Genomic DNA, 19,711 nt, shown 5'->3' with positions numbered 1-19,711 from the left:
GAGGCTGATACAGGAGAATCGCTTGAACCCTGGAGGCAGAGGTTGCAGTGAGCTGAGGTTACATCATTGCACTCCAGCTTGGGCAACAAGAGTGAAACTCTGTCTAAAAAAAAAAATTCACTGGTTATCGCACGTGACTATGCTTATAAATGGAACATCATTATGTGATTTTTGAAATTTTGCTTATATGTGTGTTTGTTATAAATATATTTGTGTGTATCTAAGTTTGTTTATACAGTTTTTTATGTTTATATCATATTTTCTTTTAATAAATTTTTCAGTTATTTTTTGTGTTTTTTATATCCACAATTTTTGGTTTTTTGGTATTTTAGTATTTCTTTTTATTCTCATTTTTCTGATTTTCAGTAGTTGTCTGGGTTTCTATTTTTTTTCTTATACAGAGTCTTTTTCTGTCACCAAGGCTGGAGTGCAGTGGTGTGATCTCAGCCAGGCTGATCTTGAACTGCTGACCTCAAATGATCCACCCACCTCAGCCTCCTAAAGTGCTGGGTTTACAGGCATCAGCCACCGTGCCTGGCCTTTTTAATTTTATTTTTGAGATAGTGTTGCTCTGTTGCCCAGGCTGCAGTGCAGTGGTACAATCTCCACTCACTGCAACCTTCCCCGCCCAGGTTCAAGCAATTCTCCTGTGTCAGCCTTTCAAGTAGCTGGGATTACAGGCACATGCCACCATGCCCAGCTAATTTTTGTATTTTTAGTAGATACAGGGTTTCACCATGTTGGCCAGGCTGGTCTCAAACTCCTGACCTCATGTGATTTTCCCACCTTGATCTCCCAGTGTGTTGGGATTACAGGAATGAGCCACCAACACTGGGCTGTTCAATTCATTTGGAATTTTAAAAATTACTTTATATACTTTTTATGGATGCTTTTGAAAATTTTTTTGATGGGGCCATGTTGTTTTAATATTTGGTATATATTACAATCTTTGATAGAGATTTGGAAATTAACAAAAAGCTACCTGTTACAATCTTTATAATATAGCTTTGTCCTGGTGTAGTCTGAAATCAATTGTCTTGGCTGGAGATTCTGGGAATTTCTCAAACATGTTTTCAGGATGAATCTTGTCTAAAATTTTGTGTTTATTGTTTAGTTAAATCAGCTTATTTGTATTTCTTCTTAATAGTCAGTAATCACTTGCTACACCCATTCCCTGTTTGGGGTACTGCAGTTTCTCTGCTTCTCTATAATTTACCTTTAGACGCAGCAAACTGTCATTCCAATGTATATCACCATTGTTTTCAGCATTTTTTGTCATGGGACACATTATCTGGTGTCTAAAAAAGCCCCTAGAAGACAGAAATAAAGATGTATGTACCAATGTACATACACTGTTTTTTAAAAAGGAAACCAGGAGTTGGCACAATTTATATTTTTGTGTGTGTGTGTGAGACAGAGTCTCACTCTTACCCAGTCTGGAGTGCAGTGGCATGATCTTTGCTGGCTACATTCTCTACCTCCACAGTTGAAACAATTCTCCTGCCTCAGCCTCCAAAGTAGCTAGGGATTACAGGTACCTGTTACCATGCCTGGCTAATTTTTTTGTATTTTAGTAGAGATGGGGTTTTACCATGTTGTTCAGGCTGGTCTCAAACTCCTGACCTCAGGTGATCCTCCTGCTTTGCCCTCCCAAATTGCTGGAATTACAGGCATGAGCCATTATGCCTTGTTGGCAATTTATTCTATTATTATTATTATTTTGAAACAGAGTCTCGCTCTGTCACCCAGGCCAGAGTGCAGTGGTACAATCTTGGCTTACTGCAACCTCCGCCTCCTGGATTCAAGAAATTCTCATGCCTTGGCCTCCTGAGTAGTTGGGATTACAGCTGCCAATGACCACAACTAGCTAACTTTTTGTAATTTTAGTAGAGATAGGTTTCACCATCTTATTCAGGCTGGCCTTGAACTCCTGACCTGAAGTGATTCACATCAGCCTCCCATAGCGCTAGTATTACAGACGTGAGCCACTGCACCAGGTTGGCAATTTACTTTTTGAGGCACAGTGTTATGCTGGGGAGCAAGAAGAGCTGTTGCATATAAGTAACAGACTTTTCTTTATCTTGTTTGTGACTGTTTGCTTTATGCTCACCCGGGGCCTTTCACACACTTAACTCATTTATAAATTTTTCACAAATGTATTTTGGGCAGTATGTTTTTGTTACATTTATATGTCCAGGAAGAAATTACAGCTTGAGGTATTTTGCTATGTCATCTTGTTTTTGTAGTTTTTATAACTTTATAGGTTAGATTTGTAAAGTGTATTTATCTGAGTCTAGCAATTGAAGTAATGTGTTTTTGTTGTTTCTTTCAGTTTTGTGTTCTCATTTTGCCCAAGACCTTCGGCCAGAGCAGAGCATAAAAGATTCTTTCCAAAAAGTGATACTTAGAAAATTTGAAAAATGTGGACATGGCAATTTACAGTTTAAAAAAGGCTGTGAAAGCGTGGATGAGTGTGAGGTACACAAAAGAGGTCACAATGGACTTAACCAATGTTTGACAACTACCCAGAGCAAAATATTTCAATGTGGTAAATATGTGGAAGTCTTTCATCAATTTTCAAATTCAAAGAGACATAAGAGAAGACATACTGAAAGAAACACTTTGAAATATGTAGAATGTGACAAAGATTTTAACCAGTCCTTACCCCATACTACACATAAAAAAATTGATACTGGAGAGAAACCCTACAAATGTGAAGAATGTGACAAAGCCTTTAAGTACTTCTATACCCTTACTACACATAGGAAAATTCATACTGTAGAGAAACCATACAAATGCGAAGAATGTGGCAAAGCCTTTAAGTACTCCTATACCCTTACTACACATAAGATAATCCATACTGGAGAGCAACCCTACAAATGTAAAGAATGTGGCAAAGCTTTTAACCATCCTGCAACTCTTTCTTCACATAAGAAAATTCATACTGGAGAGAAACCATACAAGTGTGATAAATGTGGCAAAGCCTTTATTTCATCCTCAATCCTTCGTAAACACGAGAAGATTCATACGGGAGAGAAACCCTACAAATGTGAAGAATGTGACAAAGCCTTCACCCGTTCCTCACACCTTACTATGCATAAGATCATTCATACTGGAGTGAAGCCATACAAATGTGAAGAATGTGGCAAAGCTTTTACATGGTCTGCAGGCCTCCATAAACATAGGAGAACTCATACTGGAGAGAAACCCTACAAATGTGAAGAATGTGGCAAAGCCTATACTACATCCTCAAATCTAACGGAACATAAGGCAGCTCATACTGGAGAGCAACCTTACAAATGTAAAGAATGTGGCAAAGCTTTTAACTGGTCCTCACTCCTTAATAAACATAAGAGAATTCATATTGGACACTAACCAAGAATGTGACTGTTAGGCAGGAACCTAGACCCAACATGGCGGCGTTACCCGGCGTAGCAGGCCTTTTGTTAAAGACTCCCTTCACCCTTGTACACATCCGCAGACTTACATGCCTCAGAGTTCTGGTTGAGCAACCACACTCCCCCATAACCTGCAGCTCACCTGCATTCCACAAGTTCGTAAACAGCAGTTTCGGTTGACATTTTCCAAAGACCCCTCCCTCATGACCCTTACTCGACTCCTGCCCTAGTAGTTTCAAGACCCCCCAGGCCCTGTTTGCACAACCAACTTCCCTACCTCTTGGGCTATAAAAAGTCCCTACCCTCCTCCCTCAGTACGACTTCCTCGGCCCACACCTTTTTACCGAGGAACCTCACCCACAAGCCCTAATAAAAGGCTGTTCTCACTGCCATTTGCCTTGTGTCTTTGTTCCCGTTTCGGCTCCAGCCTCAGTTTACCTTTACATTTGGTGCCGAAACCCAGGAGGAGACCCCCTCCCCGTACCCCTGCCGGGTCAGGCAGGCTCTCCTCTCCCCGAACCAGGACCTCCTTTCCGAGCCGGGAGCCGTCTCACCAAATCCAAGACTCAATTCGATCACTGCTGGGTAAGTTTTCCCCCGTCCTGTAGGCTCCCTCCAGGAGTCCCTGTCCAAAATGTGCGACCATGTCAGGGGCTCTCTCTGGTCAACTGTGACCTCAGCACTGGGGACTAGGAGATGTCCAACCTCCCTGGAAGCCACCGTACCCCGCACTCCACGTGGCAGTGAGAGGACGCTCCCATTGCCACCGGACTGCCCGCCTTAGGATCATGGGAACTACCCAGTCCAAACCAGACCGAAAATCCCCTCTGAGGTGCCTCTTGGCTAATTTCCAGACTTTAAGTCTCAGCCAAGACCTAAAACAAAAGTGGCTCATGTTCTTCTGCACAGTAGCATGACCGCAGTATAAATTGGGTAATCAGTCTCAGTGGCCTGCAGAAGGCACTCTAGACTTTAACATCCTCGTAGATCTGACCAACTTCTGCAAGAGACTAGGCAAATGGTATGAGATACCCTATGTTCAAGCCTTTTAGGACTTGCGTTTTCACCCAGATCTCTGCACTCAGTGCTCGTTAGCTCAGGTCCTACTCGCAAAGTCTCTTCCCCCGAGCAAGGAAAGGGATGATTCCTCCTCTTTTTCTGAGCCTCCTGACACCCTATCCCGGCCACCCCTTCAGTCTCCCACCCAACCTTCTCCTTACCCTGACCCGCCATTATCCCTGTCCTCGTCAGTGCCTCCCCTCCCTTCCACCCATCCTGTGCCCTCGCCAAACCTGACAGATTCTGTCTCCCCTACCTCCACCTCCTCCCCTTCCTCGCCTGTCTCAGCCCATACTCGGTCCAGGACCCACCTCCTGTGTCCCTTGCGAGAGGTGGCAGGTGCCAAAGGAGTAGTCCGGGTTCATGTGCTGTTTTCTCTGGCAGACCTGTCTAAGATTGAAGAGCATGTAGGCTCTTTCTTGGCCAATCCTACTCAGTACTTCAAAAAGTTCAGATAACTGTGCCAGGCGTATGACCTCACCTGGCATGATCCCCATGTCGTTATGACCTCAACCCTGTCCCCTAAGGAACGGGAGCGTATCCTAGTGACAGCCAGGCAGTACGCTGACTTATTTCATTTAACTGACCACACCATGCCAGTTGGCACTGAGGCGGTGCCCTCAGCCAAGCCCAACTAGGACTAGCAGGTTGATCAGGCAGGCCGCCACTGCCGAGATATGATGGTCCAATGCCTTCTTGCTGGCATGCAGGCAGCCTCCAATAAGTCAGTCAATTTTAATAAGTTAAAGGAGGTAGTCCACGGCTCAGATGAAAATCCGGCTGTTTTTCTTAACTGGCTGACAGAGTCACTTATTCAGTACACCCGTCTTGACCCTGCCTTCCCTGCAGGAGGAGCCGTCTTAGCTTCATACTTTATTTCTCAGTCGGCCCCTGATATCCAAAAAAAATTTTAAAAGGCGGAGGAAGGCCCTCAAACTCCCATCCAGGATTTGGTCAAACTGGCCTTCAAGGTCTACAACTCCCGGGAGGAAGCATCTGAAGCCCAATGACAGGCCAGGCTAAAACAGAAGGTACAAGTCCAAACCCAGGCCTTGGTAGCAGCCCTGAGGCCGGCCAGCTCCAGGAGCTCCCAAAAAGGAGGTACTACCCGAGGGCCACCTGGTGCCTGCTTCAAGTGCGACAACGACGGCCACTGGGCCAGGCAGTGCCCTAACCCAAAGGAGCCAACTCACCCCTGTCCGAACTGTGGCAGATGGGCCACTGGAAGTCAGACTGCCCCGACCTAAGGACGGTCGCTGCTCCTCCACGTGATGACCCTCCTCCAGGTATTGGAGGCGCCTTCCAGCTCGTCGACACTGACGAAGATTGAAGAGACCCAGACTCGGGGACCCCTCTCAATCTCGCTGAGCCCAGGGTTATGCTCCAGGTAGCGGGTAAGTCCATATTCTTCCTTATGGACACAGAGGCTACCTACTCTGTTTTGCCTTCCTTCAGTGGCCCCAGCCAACCCTTCACTGTCACAGTCATGGGAATTGATGGCACTCCCTCCACCTACCGCCAGACTCCTCCTCTGTCTTGCCACCTGGATGGCTCCCTCTTCTCACACTCATTTCTTATCATTCCTTCTTGCCCAGTCCCCTTGTTAGGATGAGATCTCCTCTCCAAGCTAGGGACCTCAGTTCACTTCCGACCCAACCCCTCCCCACACCTCGTGTTCCTCTTCCCCCTTCTCTCACCTGACAAACCCCGCCAGGCTGACCCCCCCACTCCCATTTCCAGTCCCCATTAGCCCTAAGGTGTGGGACACCTCCACGCTGATCATTGCCCGCCACCACACTCTGGTCCGCATCTGGCTAAAAGACCCTTCTAAGTTTCCCTCTAGGCCCCAGTTCCCTATCTCCCTTGAACACCGACAGGGACTAAAACCCATCATCATGCACCTGCCCCAGCAGCACATTCTAGTTCCCGCCAACTCACCGTGCAATACTCCTATCCTGCCTGTACGGAAAAGCTCTGGGGCCTATCGTCTCGTACAGGACCTACGCCTCATCCATGAGGCAGTAGTCCCTACCTTTCCAGTTGTTCCTAATCCATATACACTCCTCTCATGCGTTCCCCCTGACACCACTCATTTCACTGTCCTTGACCTGAAGGATGCCTTCTTTACCATCCCTCTACACCCAGACTGCCACTTTCTGTTTGCTTTTACATTGGAAGATCCAGACACTCATATTTCTTCCCAGCTGACTTGGACTGTTTTGCCTCAAAGGTTCCGTGGTAGCCCCCATTTTTTTGGACAGGCACTGGCACAGGATGTTGTCCTCTGTCCCCTGACCCACAGCACACTATTGCAGTATGTTGATGACTTATTACTATGTAGTCCTTCCTAGGAGTGCTCCCTTGCAGAGATACTGCTACACTTTTAAATTTTCTAGGCGACCGAGGTTATCAGGTTACCCCGGCTAAGGCTCAATGTTGCAGCCCTTCTGTCACCTACCTAGGCATACTCCTCATGCCCACTACAAAAAGCCTCACAGCAGATAGAATAAGCCTCATTGAAACTCTCCAGCCTCCTCAAGATGCGGAAGAGATCTTGTCCTTCCTAGGACTGGTGGGCACAGTGAGTCTTACCCCATGGCCCGACTCAGGATCTTTAAGGCCTACATCAAGGTCATAAGCAGCCTCATCAGCCTGGCCTCTGACATCAGACAACAGGAGGAAGCCATCTCAGCTCTAGCCCAGGCAGCAAGCCCCAGGACGGCAGCAACCCTTTTTCCTGGCTAACTTTAGTCAGGGAAGGGGCTCAAGTGGTACACATGGCCGAGGTACACAACATCTCTCGTTGTTTCTTGTGTGCAGCCTTGAATAAGTCCCCACTGGTTGCGGTACCCTTACCCAGCCCTTTTAACTCCTCTAACCTAACCCCCTCCTTTCCCCTTCCCAGCCGAACACTACATCAATGAGTCAGGACTAGTAGAAACCAATCTCCTCACTCTAGAAAAGATTCGGGAAAGACTCCACCAGAAAAACCTCGGATCAAGGCCCTCACTTAGGTGGTGGCAGTCATCTGTGGCCAGTTAAGTCCTACCCTTTCTAAGCCCCTTACTAATCATTGGCTTCTTACTACTCATAGCTTCCTGTATCCTCTGCTTCATCCAGGACTGCATGAAAGAAGTCTCCCAGGTCACTTTCAATCAGATGCTGCTCCACCCCTATACCCGAGTTCCGACCTCCGAAGAACGCCCCGATGACCCATACCAGCAGGAAGCAGGCAGATGAACACGTCGCCCTATTTTCTTATTAGAAAGAGGTCGGAATCTTAGGCAGGAATCTAGACCCAACATGGCGGCGTTACCCGGCATAGCAGGCCTTTTGTTAAAGACTCCCTTCACCCTTGTACACACCCGCAGACTTACATGCCTCAGAGTTCTGGTTGGGCAGTCACACTCCCCCATGACCTGCAGCTCACCTGCATTCCACAAGTTCGTAAACAGCAGTTTCAGTTGACATTTTCCAAAGACCCCTCCCTCATGACCCTTACTCAACTCCTGCCCTAGTAGTTTCAAGACCCCCCAGGCCGTGTTTGCACAACCAGCTTCCCTACCTAAAAGCCCCTACCCTCCTCCCTCAGTGCAACTTCCTTGGCCCACACCTTTGGACCGAGGAACCTTGCCCGCAAGCCCTAATAAAAGGCTATTCTCACTGCCATTTGCCTTGTGTCTTTGTTCCCGTTTCGGCTCCAGCCTCAGTTTACCTTTACAGTGACAAAGCTTTATTTTATTATTATTATTTATTTATTTTTGTTTGAGAGCGAGTTTCACTCTTGTTGCCCAGGCTGGAGTGCAATGGTGCAATTTTGGCTCACGATAGCCTCTACCTCCTGGGTTCAAGCGGCTGTCCTGCCTCAGCGTTCCTGAGTAGCTAGGATTATAGGCATGCACCACCACACCTGGCTAATTTTGTATTTTTAGTAGAGATGGGGTTTCTCCATGTTGGTCAGGCTGGGCTTAGACTCCTAACCTCAGGTGGTCTGCCTGCTTTGGCCTCCCAAAGTATTGGAATTACAGGCATGAGCCACCGTGCCTGGCCGACAAAACTTTTTAAGGAAGTTCTCAACCCTTATTACGCATCATTCATACTAGACAGAAACCCTACAAATATGAAGAATGTGGCAAAGCCTATAACAAGTTCTCAGTTATTTTATTTTTATTCATTTATTTTTTGAGATGCAGTTTCACTCTTGTGACCCAGGTTGGAGTGCAATGGCACCCATTTACAGCCACATAGGCAGACCTGCAGACATTGGCCTTTACTCTGGTTTCTGAAGCAGCTCAATGTCTCAGTTTCAGTTACGTGAGCCACAGTTTGTGGCCAGTTCTGCCTATATAGAAATGTACAGTTACCTGAGGAAATGTTCTCTGGTACTCAGTGAAAGCCATACTCATCCACATCCTGCTATAAGGCCCATTATATGCAGAACCAACCGCAAAAACCTGCCCCAATGTCTGCCCTGTGGAGCAAAGTCCTGAAGGACATTCAGTCTGTCCAAAAATAAAATGGGGATTACAACTACCCAAGCCCCTGTACCAAGTCAACTAAAGGTGGACCCTAGTGCAGACCCAGCAGCCTTGTGACCAAGCTACAATCCCTCTTCACTACAAATTCAGAGGGCATCTCATCACCCTAAGGACCCAACAAAAGAAGATCTTTACCTTCTAAAATCAGTTTATGAAAACATGAAGAAGCGTTTGCTCCATCAAATTTAGACACCAATACAAAACTACATTGTGCCCATTGTCGATGCTTCTATTTTCATCTAGCACCGGAAGTATGTGGCAGAAGAAATAGTCAAAGAAACGATAGAAGCCATTGAAATTGAAAACTAAGTAAAAGGCTGCTGTTTGTGGCTCACACAATCTCATATTTAAAAAACCATAAACAGTACATTGAAACCTATCTAAACTAATAAATACACTCAGTAAATTATCAAAATGTAAAATTAACATACAAATATATACATGGTTTCATCCACTTAAACTATCTGATAAAACAGAGGAAGAAAAAAATCTTATTACTATGGCATTAATTAATACATTTCTGAGGAAGAATTTAACCAAGGAGGTAAAAAATCTTTACAAAAAAAAAATGCAACAATTAGAGAAGATCCAAATAAATTTTAAAATATTTTGTCTATGGTTTGAAAGAATAAATAGAGTTTCAGTGCCATATTATCCAAAGTAATCTATAGATTCAATAAATTTTCTTTCAACATTCCTGTGGTATTTTTTCACAGTAATGGAAATCACAATTCTAAAATTTACATGAAAGTAAAATAAACTTTGAATAGCCAAAGTAATCATGAGGAAAATGAACAAAGCAGAAGGATATCATACTTACAACTTCAAACTATATTTCAAGGCTATATAGTAATAAAAACAGAATGGACTATGCAGAAAAATGAACAAAAAAAATGCAACAGAAACTGCTACTCACACACATTTCAGACCTGATGCAAAAAGACAACTAAAACATAGTTTTAATTTCTCAAAATTATGCAGATATTTGTGTGTCTCCAAAATAATGGAAAGCAGTTAGATCGTGCAGTCTCTTATATCCCATGAAGATGACTTTGGCTCTCACTCTGAACTTGAAGGAAGCTCACCAAACAAAAAGTAGAATTCTTAGAGAATTTAAAAGCATAAGACAGACGATGTCCATTTGTGAGAGTAAAATATATTATATATATCAGCATCCCAGGAACTATTTTCTTTGGAACACAGCTTCCCAAATCACATCTAAGACTTGCTTTCTCTTTGACCTTGGGACCTCTTATCTGTGTCGTCTGTTGTATTCATTTTCACTCACACCTACCTGGGGGTTTGGCAATCATCTCATATCGCTTCATAGTCAAAGGTTTTTTCCTTGCTCCAGACAGGTGTTCAGGTCTTGCTTAGAGAAAACAATACCTGTTTTATTAAAAATTTTTTAAAAAAACCATGAATCTTGCTCATATTCTCTAATTACAAGCTAGCAATGTGCTCAGCAGAGAGGATGTGATAAAATATTCTAGTAAATTAATACTAAAATATTAAGTTATAACAAATTTCTAAATATTTAGAAAATACTTTCAATTTGTAAGTTTCTTAATTTTACTATCTGGTACTACTGAATCCAAAATTGGTGGTGGCAATTAGATTTTCAAGTGGGGCAACAATATTTTATGCCATTACATTTCTGGAATTACCACTAATTTAGAGTGAAGAATATAGCCCAACTTAGGAATGTGGAAAGTTTGGATTCAAATGAAACATCTTGAAGAATTCTTTTCTAAATGAACAAATTTTGAAGATTTTCTGGGAAAAGGGGATCAGAAACTCTTATGCAAAGAATAAATGACTACAACACATTCTACAAAAAAGAGAAATAAAACCTTTAGGATATATTATAAATTATGTACTTAAGTTATCCTCACCAAGGAAGACCAGGTTTCTGTAGTTCTCTAACATCACATCCCTATATAAATTCCGCTGTGCAGTGTCCAGGCAATGCCACTCCTCCAGAGAGAATTATTTGGCCACATCTCTAAATTGCAGTGGTCACTGACACACACACACGTTTTTACCACGTGGCCATGGGCATAATTTTTAATTCGACTTAAGGTGTAATGACAGAGTAAAGAGGACTGGCTCTGATTTATAAGACTTACTAAAATTACCCAATAAAATAATTTTCAACACAGAAATATTCTCTAATGTATTCTCTGAGAAAAAAGAATAGCATAAGATCCACAACATCAGTTCTTATAACGATAGATAATAAAGTATAAAATTAAGGGCATGAACACGAATATGCATATATATATATAAATATATATATATTTTTTGTTTTGTTTTGTTTTTGGAGGGGGACAGGGTCTCACTCTGTTGCTCAGGCTGGAGTGCAGTGGCTTGATCTTGGCTCACCACAACCCATGCCTCCCGGGTTCAAGCGATTCTCCTGCCTCAGCCTCCCTAGTAGCCGGGAGTAGAGGCATCTGCCCCCAGGACTGGTTAATTTTTGTATTTATAGTAGAGACGGGATTTCACTATGTTAGCCAGGCTGGTCTTGAACTCCTGACATCATGAGATGTTGGGAACAGGCCCCCCAAAATCTGGCCATAAACTGGCCCCAAAACTGGCCATAAACAAAATCTCTGCAGCACTGTGACATGTTGGTGACGGCCATGACACCCACGCTGGAACGTTGTGGGTTTACCGGAATGAAGGCAAGGAACATCTGGCCCACCAAGGGCGGAAAACTGTGTAAAGGTGTTCTTAAACTAAAAAAAAAAATAACATGAGCGATCTCTGCCTTAAGGACATGCTCCTGCTGCAGATAACTAGCCGGACGCATCCCTTTACTTTGGCCCATCCCTTTATTTCCCGTAAGGAATACTTTTAGTTAATGTATAATCTATAGAAACAACGCTTATCACTGGCTTGTTGTTAATAAATACGTAGGTAAATCTCTGTTTTGGGCTCTCAGCTCTGAAGGCTGTGAGATCCCTGATTTCCCACTCCACACCTCTATATTTCTGTGTGTGAGTCTTTAATTCCTCCAGCACGGCTGGGCTAGGGTCTCCCCGACCGAGCTGGTCTCGGCAATGATCCACCCACCTCGGCCTCCCAAAGTGCTGGGATTACAGGCATGAGCCACCTCGCCTGGCCTCGCCAACATGTATATTTTTCAGTGCTGTATTTTCTTCATACAGAATGAGTTGTGAATATTTTTCAGATGGAAAGGACATGTTGGGTTAGAAGGCACCTCTCAAATTTTAATACGTACAGTAAGTTGAAGACCTTGTTTTGCAGGATTCTTTTCTCCAGAAGATCTTTAATAAAGTCTGATTTTTAAATTAATTAATGTATTTATTTTGAGATGGAGTTTCACTCTTCGTGCCCAGCCTGGAGTGCAATGGCATGATCCCAGCTCACTGAAACCTCTGCCTCCCTGATTCAAGCAATTCTCCTGCCTCAGCCTCCTGAGTAGCTGGGATTACAGGCATGCACGACTATGCCCAGCTAATTTTTTTGTATTTTGAGTAGAGATAGGGTTTCTCCATGTTGGTCAGGCTGGTATCGAACTCCCAACCTCAGGTGATCCGCCCGCTTTGGCCTCCCAAAGTGCTGGGATTACAGGCGTGAGCCACTGTGCCCAGGCTCTGCATTAGTTTCCTAAAAATAATGATCTCCAGCTTCATCGATGTTATTGTAAAGGACATCATTTTCTTTTTAAAGGCTGCAGAGTATTGTATAATGTCTATGTATCATACTTTGTTTTCACTACATCTTTTATTTTTGGAGACAGGGTCTCCCTTACTGTCCAGGCTAGAGTGCCATGGCATGATATTGGCTTACTTTAGCTTCAACCTTTCAGGCTCAAGCAATTCTCTCCTACCTCATTCTCTTAAGTATCTGGAACTACATGTGTGCGTTACTACGCCTGGCCAATTTTTTTTTTTTTTTTTTTTCGTGGAGACAGGATTTTGCCATGTTGCTTAGGCTAGTCTCAAACTTCTAAGTTCAGACAATCCACCTGCCTTGGCCTCCCAAAGTGCTGGGATTGCAGGTATGGGCCACAGTTTCTGACCATAGCATATTTTCTTTATCGAGTCTATCATTGAGAGGTATTTAGGGCCTGTCCATGTCTTTTCTATTGTGAATAGTGCTGCAATGAACATGCATGTGAATATGTCTTTATAATATAATAATTTATATCTCTTTGGGTATATACCCAGTTATTGGGTTCCTGGGTCAAATGATAATTGTTTTTAGTTCCATAAGGAATCACCACACTGCTTTTTACAGTTTTTGAACTAATTTACACTCCCACCAGCAGAGTATAAGCATTCCCTTTTCTCTACAACCTCACCAGCATCTGTTATTTTTTGACTTTTTAAAAATAGCCATTCTGACTGGTGTGAGGTGGTATCTCACTGTGGTTTTTCTTTTAATTTCTCTAATCATTAGCAATGATCTTTTTTTATATGCTTGTTAGCCACATGTATGTCTTCTTTTGAAAAGCATCTGTTCATGGTTTTTGCCTACTTTTTAATGAGGTTGTTTGGTTTTTCTTGTAAACTTGTTTAAGTTCTTAATAAATTCTGGATATTAGACCTCTGTCAGAGGCGAAGTTTGCAAATATTTTCTTTTCTTCTGTAGGTTGTCTGTTTACTCTGTTGATAGTTTCCTTTGCTGTGAAGAAGCTCTTAAGTTCAAATAGATCCCATTTGTCAATTTTTCCTTTGTCGCAGTTGCTTTTGGTAGCTTCGTCATAAAGTCTTTACCAATTTGTGTCTAGAATAGTATATCCTAGGTTATTTTGCAGGGTTTTTTATAGTTTTAAGTTTTACATTTAAGTGTCTAATTTATCTTAAGTTGATTTTTGTATATGGTGTAATGAAGGGGTCCAGTTTCAGTCTTCTACATAATGTTAGCTAGTTATTCCAGCACCATTTATTAAAGAAAGAATTCCTCCCACATTCCTCTTGTCAGCTTTGTCAGAATCTGATGGTGGTAGGAGGGTGGCATTATTTCTGGCCTCTCTATTCTGTTGCACTGCTCCTGTGCACTCATGGATTTTATATAACATCTTTTTTCTCTTCTGGTTTTTCCCCCGCAAACATTCTTTCAAGTGCATACAGTGTGCAAATTTAAGATGTCCAAGAGTTCAAAACTTTTTAAAAAGTTTCAAAAAAATATTTTGCTGTTGCCTCTTTTCTTAAGGAATTTGGATATATGTAGATATTTTTCCCTGCTTTTTTGAAATATATGTAAATCATATTAACAGTTAAATCTTCTGTGATTTTTTTTCTGACTCCAGATTATCATTATCTAGTACTCCAGATTTATTGCTTTGTTTTTTGCCTCTGAAAAGTTTATTTTTTCATTTTCAATCCTTTAAAGTAGACACAGATTCGTTTAGATAAAAGCTAATTTTAAGAGCACACGGAGGCTTAGCACAAAGATAAAATCAAATTTAGCAATACAGGATGATAAACACTAAAAGATACTAAGTTTCTTTGACAGAAACCTGATTATCCAAAGAAATCATCCAATATTTGCAGCCTGAAGTACTTACACTGCAAAAGCAAGAACAGTTCAGTGCATAAATTGAACAGTGGAGTTGTAGTTGTACCTTGCTTTCTATTTATTACTTCAGAACAATTAGCATGGTTATGTGTAATGTTTGTAGACAACCTGAATTCATATAAATAAGCAGTACTTTCTCTTTTTTTTTTGAGACAGAGTCTCACTTTGTTGCCCAGGCTGAAGTGCAGTGGCATGATAAGAATGATACATGAACTCTGGGGAGTCAGGGAGGAAAAATGGGAGTGGGTAAGGGATAAAAGACTGCACACTGGGTACAGTGTTTACTGATCAGACGATGGGTGTGCCAAAATCTCAGAAATCACCACTAAAGAACTTAGCCATGTAACAACCACCACCTATTCACCTAAAACCTATTGAAATTTTAAAAGACAAAAAAATCCCAATTTCTTATTTTAAAATTGGGAAACTGAGGCCCCAAAAGAGGCAGGGACTGATCCAGACCCCAGGAGGAAGTTAGGGTCTGGAGTATTAGGGAGAGCTCCAGCTTCCTTGACCTTGGCTCTACTGCACCCATCAGGTTTGTTTTGGAAATTAGAGCCCCTAAATACTAGAAAGCCCTGTGCTCTCCTTCTCCACATGGGCTATTTTTGTCTCCATATTCTCAGATAAGCACACACAGACACACACAAACACTTCTCCGGGAAAGATCATGGAGGTGAGGATAAAAAAGAGGCAGACAGAAATCAGGCATAAGACAAGAAAAAAAAAATCAGAATGGGGCAGCTCTGCTATAAGCCAGGGGCATGCCCTCCTCTAGCTACACGTCTAGGGGCACAGAGAATGAGCAGGAGGATCCTCCGGGTTCCAGGGTTCTCCATCAGCTGGGGTTCTCTCCAGGTCAGTTTCAAGAGGACAGGACTGGGGTCCTGCTATCCACCTCTGTAGGTACCAGAAATGGAAATGAGTTATGTCCCCATCTCAGCCTAGCATAGACAATGGTTACAGCAAAACCTTTTCATACCTCACAAACAAGAGTACTTGAAGTGGGTGACCTCAATGGTTGAACAAACCCGTAAGTGTCTGCTGGCCTTGGTTCTTCATTGGTGAACCAAGACTCTTTGCTCTGAGACTGCAAAAATGCTTCCACTCCCTAGAAGTCCTTTAGAGTGAGGCATGGTCACTCCAGAGGCATCTTGGGGAGATAAAGGTGGGATAGAGCAAAATGTGCCATGTAACTGGACTCTGAGTCTGAAGTCCAGGGAAAATACTAGTTCCTGCTGTGTTCTTCAGACGATCATTTGGAAGTAGTAGAAAATAATTTCCCTGGATGAGGGGTTGTCCCTCGTGAGTAAAGAGCACAACCCAAAAGGTGGAGGCAAAGAGAGGACAATGGAGGCTTCCAAGATTATTCTTATTGCACTTGGAGTCTTCAGATGCTGCTCCTTTGTCACCTGGGATCCTGGAGAGTCAGTGTCTTGAGGACCCAAACATAAAAGTAGCTTTGTTCTGTGATGCTCCTGCATGGGGCTGCAGTGCCGGTGATGGCCTCTAGGTGGTGACAGCCTTCTGGGCTTCTGGTGCCCACTGAGCTTTGCTGGAGAAGCTGGAGCAAGGAAGAGTCACACTGAGGTCATGCACCTTGTGTTATTATCAACGATCCCCACATTGTCAAGTGGTCAAAAGCAGGAAGGAGAATTTGAGATTCCCCCTCGCATTCACTTAGCCAGTCTTTCCCTTGCACTAACCCTTTGCCAGCTACCCTGGTGGACCCAACATGTGGTACAGAAAAGGATTGAATCCTGCCTGCACCCTGCCCTGAGGACCAGTCTGAGGACAGATGACCAAAAACACTAAAACAAGTATACGTGAAAGAAAAGAGCAACTGCTATAATATCAAGTAGAATGTTGACAGAAGAGCTGGGAAATCATTACATGGAGTGACCCAAATGCCTCCCTGAGATGACATTTATGCCATGATGACAATGACAATAGGGAGCCAGCCCTGCATAAGAATGTGTCAGGAGAAGCCACCGTTAGTAAAGAGACCCACAGGTGTGAGTTGGGCAGAAGTTAGAAAGGGACCACTGTGGCTGCAGAGAGCCTGAGAGAGAAGAAGAAGGATGGAGAATCTTGGGGCCTGGGAGATGAGGCTAGTTATCCGCTTCTTTCTTACAACGTTGCCCTGAAACTTAGCACATTTCAACAACAAATACTATCACAATTTGTGGGGACCAGAAACTGGACACAGTTTAGTTGGGTGCCTCTTCCTCAAGGTCTTTAGGAGGCTTAGGCCTCATAAGAAACTGGAGTTCTCAACAGAAGCTGGACTGGGGAAGGATCCTGTGGAAACTGGCAACATTTTGTGTGGCCTGAGAGCCCAAGTTTCTTCCATCTATTGGCCTGAGCACTCCCTCAGTTCTTTTTATGTGGGTCTGCACACAGAGCATCTCGTAGCATTGGAATTTGTTTTTTCAATTTGAGGAATACAATGCAGAAACAGAGAATTAAACAGACACACAAAAAAAGAGAGACTGAGGGAGCAAACAGGACAGAGCAAGTAGGAAGAAAATGACAGCTTTTAGAAATATGTATATAAACTTGAGAGTTACGATTTCTCCCCCTATATTTGTGTGAAAATTCTAACCCTCAGAGTCATGGTACTCTGAGGCAGGGCATAATTAAGTCCTGAAGGTGGGGTCCTCGTGATTGGGATTACTGGCTTTAAAAAAGATACCCCAGAGGGCTCTCTCCCTCCTTCTGCCAAATGATAAAACCCGAAGTGTGCAGTCTGCAGTTCAGGAGAGTCATCACCAGAGCTCAACCATGCTGACACCCCGATCCCACATTTCCAACCCCTACAAGTGTGAGAAATTAAGTTCTGCTGATAAGCTTCCTAGTCCACGGTTCTTTGGTATGGCAGCCTGAACTGCGACAAAAATGATACCCTATCATTCTGTACTCCATTGGACCGAAGTGGAATTTTTGTCCCCAAGGTGTTAAAAAAAAAAAAAAAAAGCAAAAACAAACAAACAAAAACAAAACAAAACAAAACAAAAAAACCTATGACTAAAATAAGTTGGGTTTTTCCAAAAGACAAATAAGAAAAAACTTGTTGAAACACCGAAATTTCCTTTGCTTAAGAGATTTTTAAAAACTGGCTGAAATTAGTTGGAACCAATATGGTCAACTGAAGCCTGTGAAGAATAAGCTTGCTGATGTCAGGACCCAAATTGTCATTGCATGTTTCTTTTTCTTTTCTTTCTTTCTTTTCTTTTTCTTTCTTTCTTTTTTTTTTTTTTTTGAGACGGAGTCTCACTCTGTTGCCCAGGCTGGAGTGCAGTGGTGTGATCTCGGCTCACTGCAACCTCCGCCTCCCAGGTTCAAGCGATTCCTCTGCTTCAGCATCCTGAGTAGCTGGGATTACAGGTGCCTGCCAGCACACCCAGCTAATTTTTGTATATTTAGTAGAGACGAGGTTTCACCATGTTGGTCAGGCTGATCTTGAACTCCTGACCTCATGATCCGCCTGCCTTGGCCTCCCAAAGTGCTGGCATTACAGGTGTGAGGCACCACGCCCGGCCTCCATTGCATGTTTCGTACCAACTCTCCCCAAATTCGCACATGACCTGTGAGAGAACAAGATGACTGTGCATGCCCAGTGACTTTCTGTACTCCTTTTTCCCTTCCAGCAGCTCCCTATTAATCCAGAACCCACCTCTTACCTTTTCTAATTACTGCCTTAAAGCCAGTATAAGGAAACAGTTTTGAGCTGAACTCCTATCTCCTTGTTGGCTAAACTACAAGATGTTTTTCCCCCCTCAAAAACCAAGCATCGCATCAGGCAGTGAGCCATTTTGTTCAATAATAAACTGAGTTACTAATGACTTAGTGCTGGGAGACTTTGTGGAGACTGCCCACCACATAGGCTGAGACAAGCCACATGAATATGATCCTTAATATGATGGGAAGGCACTGGAAAGTTTATTGCCAGAGGACAATATTGGAATTTAATTTCAACCTCTTGCTGGTGCAGAATGGAAAAATGAGGCCAAGTGGGGAAGTGACTTTCCCGAGATCACACTGTCAGACCCCAGGCCTGTTTGAGTTGGAGTTCATGCTACTCCCCACCCATTCTTGTAATGCTTCCCTCTCTAAGCGTGTGCATTATCTACAGGTGACACCACACCATGATTTTCTTCCTCTTTGAGACAGTATCTCATTCTGTTGCACAGGCTGAAGTGCAGTGGCACGATCTCAGCTCACTGCAACCTCTGTCTCCTGGGCTCAAGCGATTCTCCTGCCTCAGCCTCCTGAGCAGCTGAAATTACAGGTGCACAACAGGATGCCCAGTTAATTTTTGTATTTTTAGTAGAGATGGGGTTTCACCATGTTGGACAGGCTGATCTCGAACTCCTGGCCTCAAGTGACCCACCCGCCTTGGCCTCCCAAGTGCTGGGATTACAGGCTTGAGCCACTGCACCCAGCCTACACCATGATTTTTATAAGTTTTGTCTCATATACACCTGATAAATTCCCTAGGAGGTAGATGCCAGCATAATCCCCACTGTGCATGGTAGGAGGCTGGGGAAGCCCCAAAACAGACAACGGCTTTTACTGGGTCACAGATATGGTAAGATAAACAAGGTTCTGACCCAGCTGTCTCTTCTATTCTAAAGCCCAGGCTGCATTTAGGTCTTCCCAGGAAATTAAGGGGAAGGTGTGATTTCACAATTACATACAAATAGAGGCCTGACATGGGAGAGGAGGCTGAGTAATCAGTGGGGCCTTTGGGTAGGTCTTATAGAAAGAAGGGGCCAGTGGATGGAACCTTGAAGAGACTAACATACTTCCTTGGTGATGGAACCCAACAGAACTTAGAAAACCAGGACCCCACCTCCTAGAGGCAACTCTGTATCCAGCTCCTTTGGTGAGAGATACTCAAGAGAGTAACATGCTCTTCCATGGTATCCTTACATTTCTGAGTTTTAGCCTTACAAAGGCTCAAACTAAAAGCCTTCTCTGAAAATGCAGTTGTCCACTCAGCACTCATTTCTAATGAGGCGTACCCACAGATAACAGGGCAACCCAGAACACATCCAGGCCAGTCCTCTCTTGTCATTTCATCCAGACAGCCCCACATCGTCCCCCACTGCCATGTCTTGCAGGGGGATGAAGAGGTGAGGGCATTCTTCCTGGACAGAA

The 19,711-nt window shown here is 43.5% G+C and overlaps 2 protein-coding genes across 2 annotated transcripts in view; both read left to right on the top strand.

Annotated features, from left to right (window-relative positions):
• Positions 1-19,711, top strand: part of LOC105547309 (zinc finger protein 506-like) — a 215,032-nt gene that overhangs the window by 19,247 nt on the left and 176,074 nt on the right.
• Positions 1-19,711, top strand: part of LOC105547382 (zinc finger protein 486-like) — a 29,826-nt gene that overhangs the window by 8,928 nt on the left and 1,187 nt on the right. Inside the window, 2 exon segments of the mRNA XM_011990969.1 lie at positions 2,333-3,383; positions 8,561-8,612. Of these exon segments, the coding sequence (XP_011846359.1) occupies positions 2,333-3,383; positions 8,561-8,612 (1,103 nt within the window).

This window comes from Mandrillus leucophaeus, unplaced genomic scaffold (genome assembly GCF_000951045.1).
Source record: "Mandrillus leucophaeus isolate KB7577 unplaced genomic scaffold, Mleu.le_1.0 Scaffold11, whole genome shotgun sequence".
In the NCBI taxonomy this organism is placed as follows: domain Eukaryota; kingdom Metazoa; phylum Chordata; class Mammalia; order Primates; family Cercopithecidae; genus Mandrillus; species Mandrillus leucophaeus.
The sequence above is the reverse complement of the archived record's forward strand: the minus strand, read 5'-3'. Positions and strand labels throughout refer to the sequence as shown.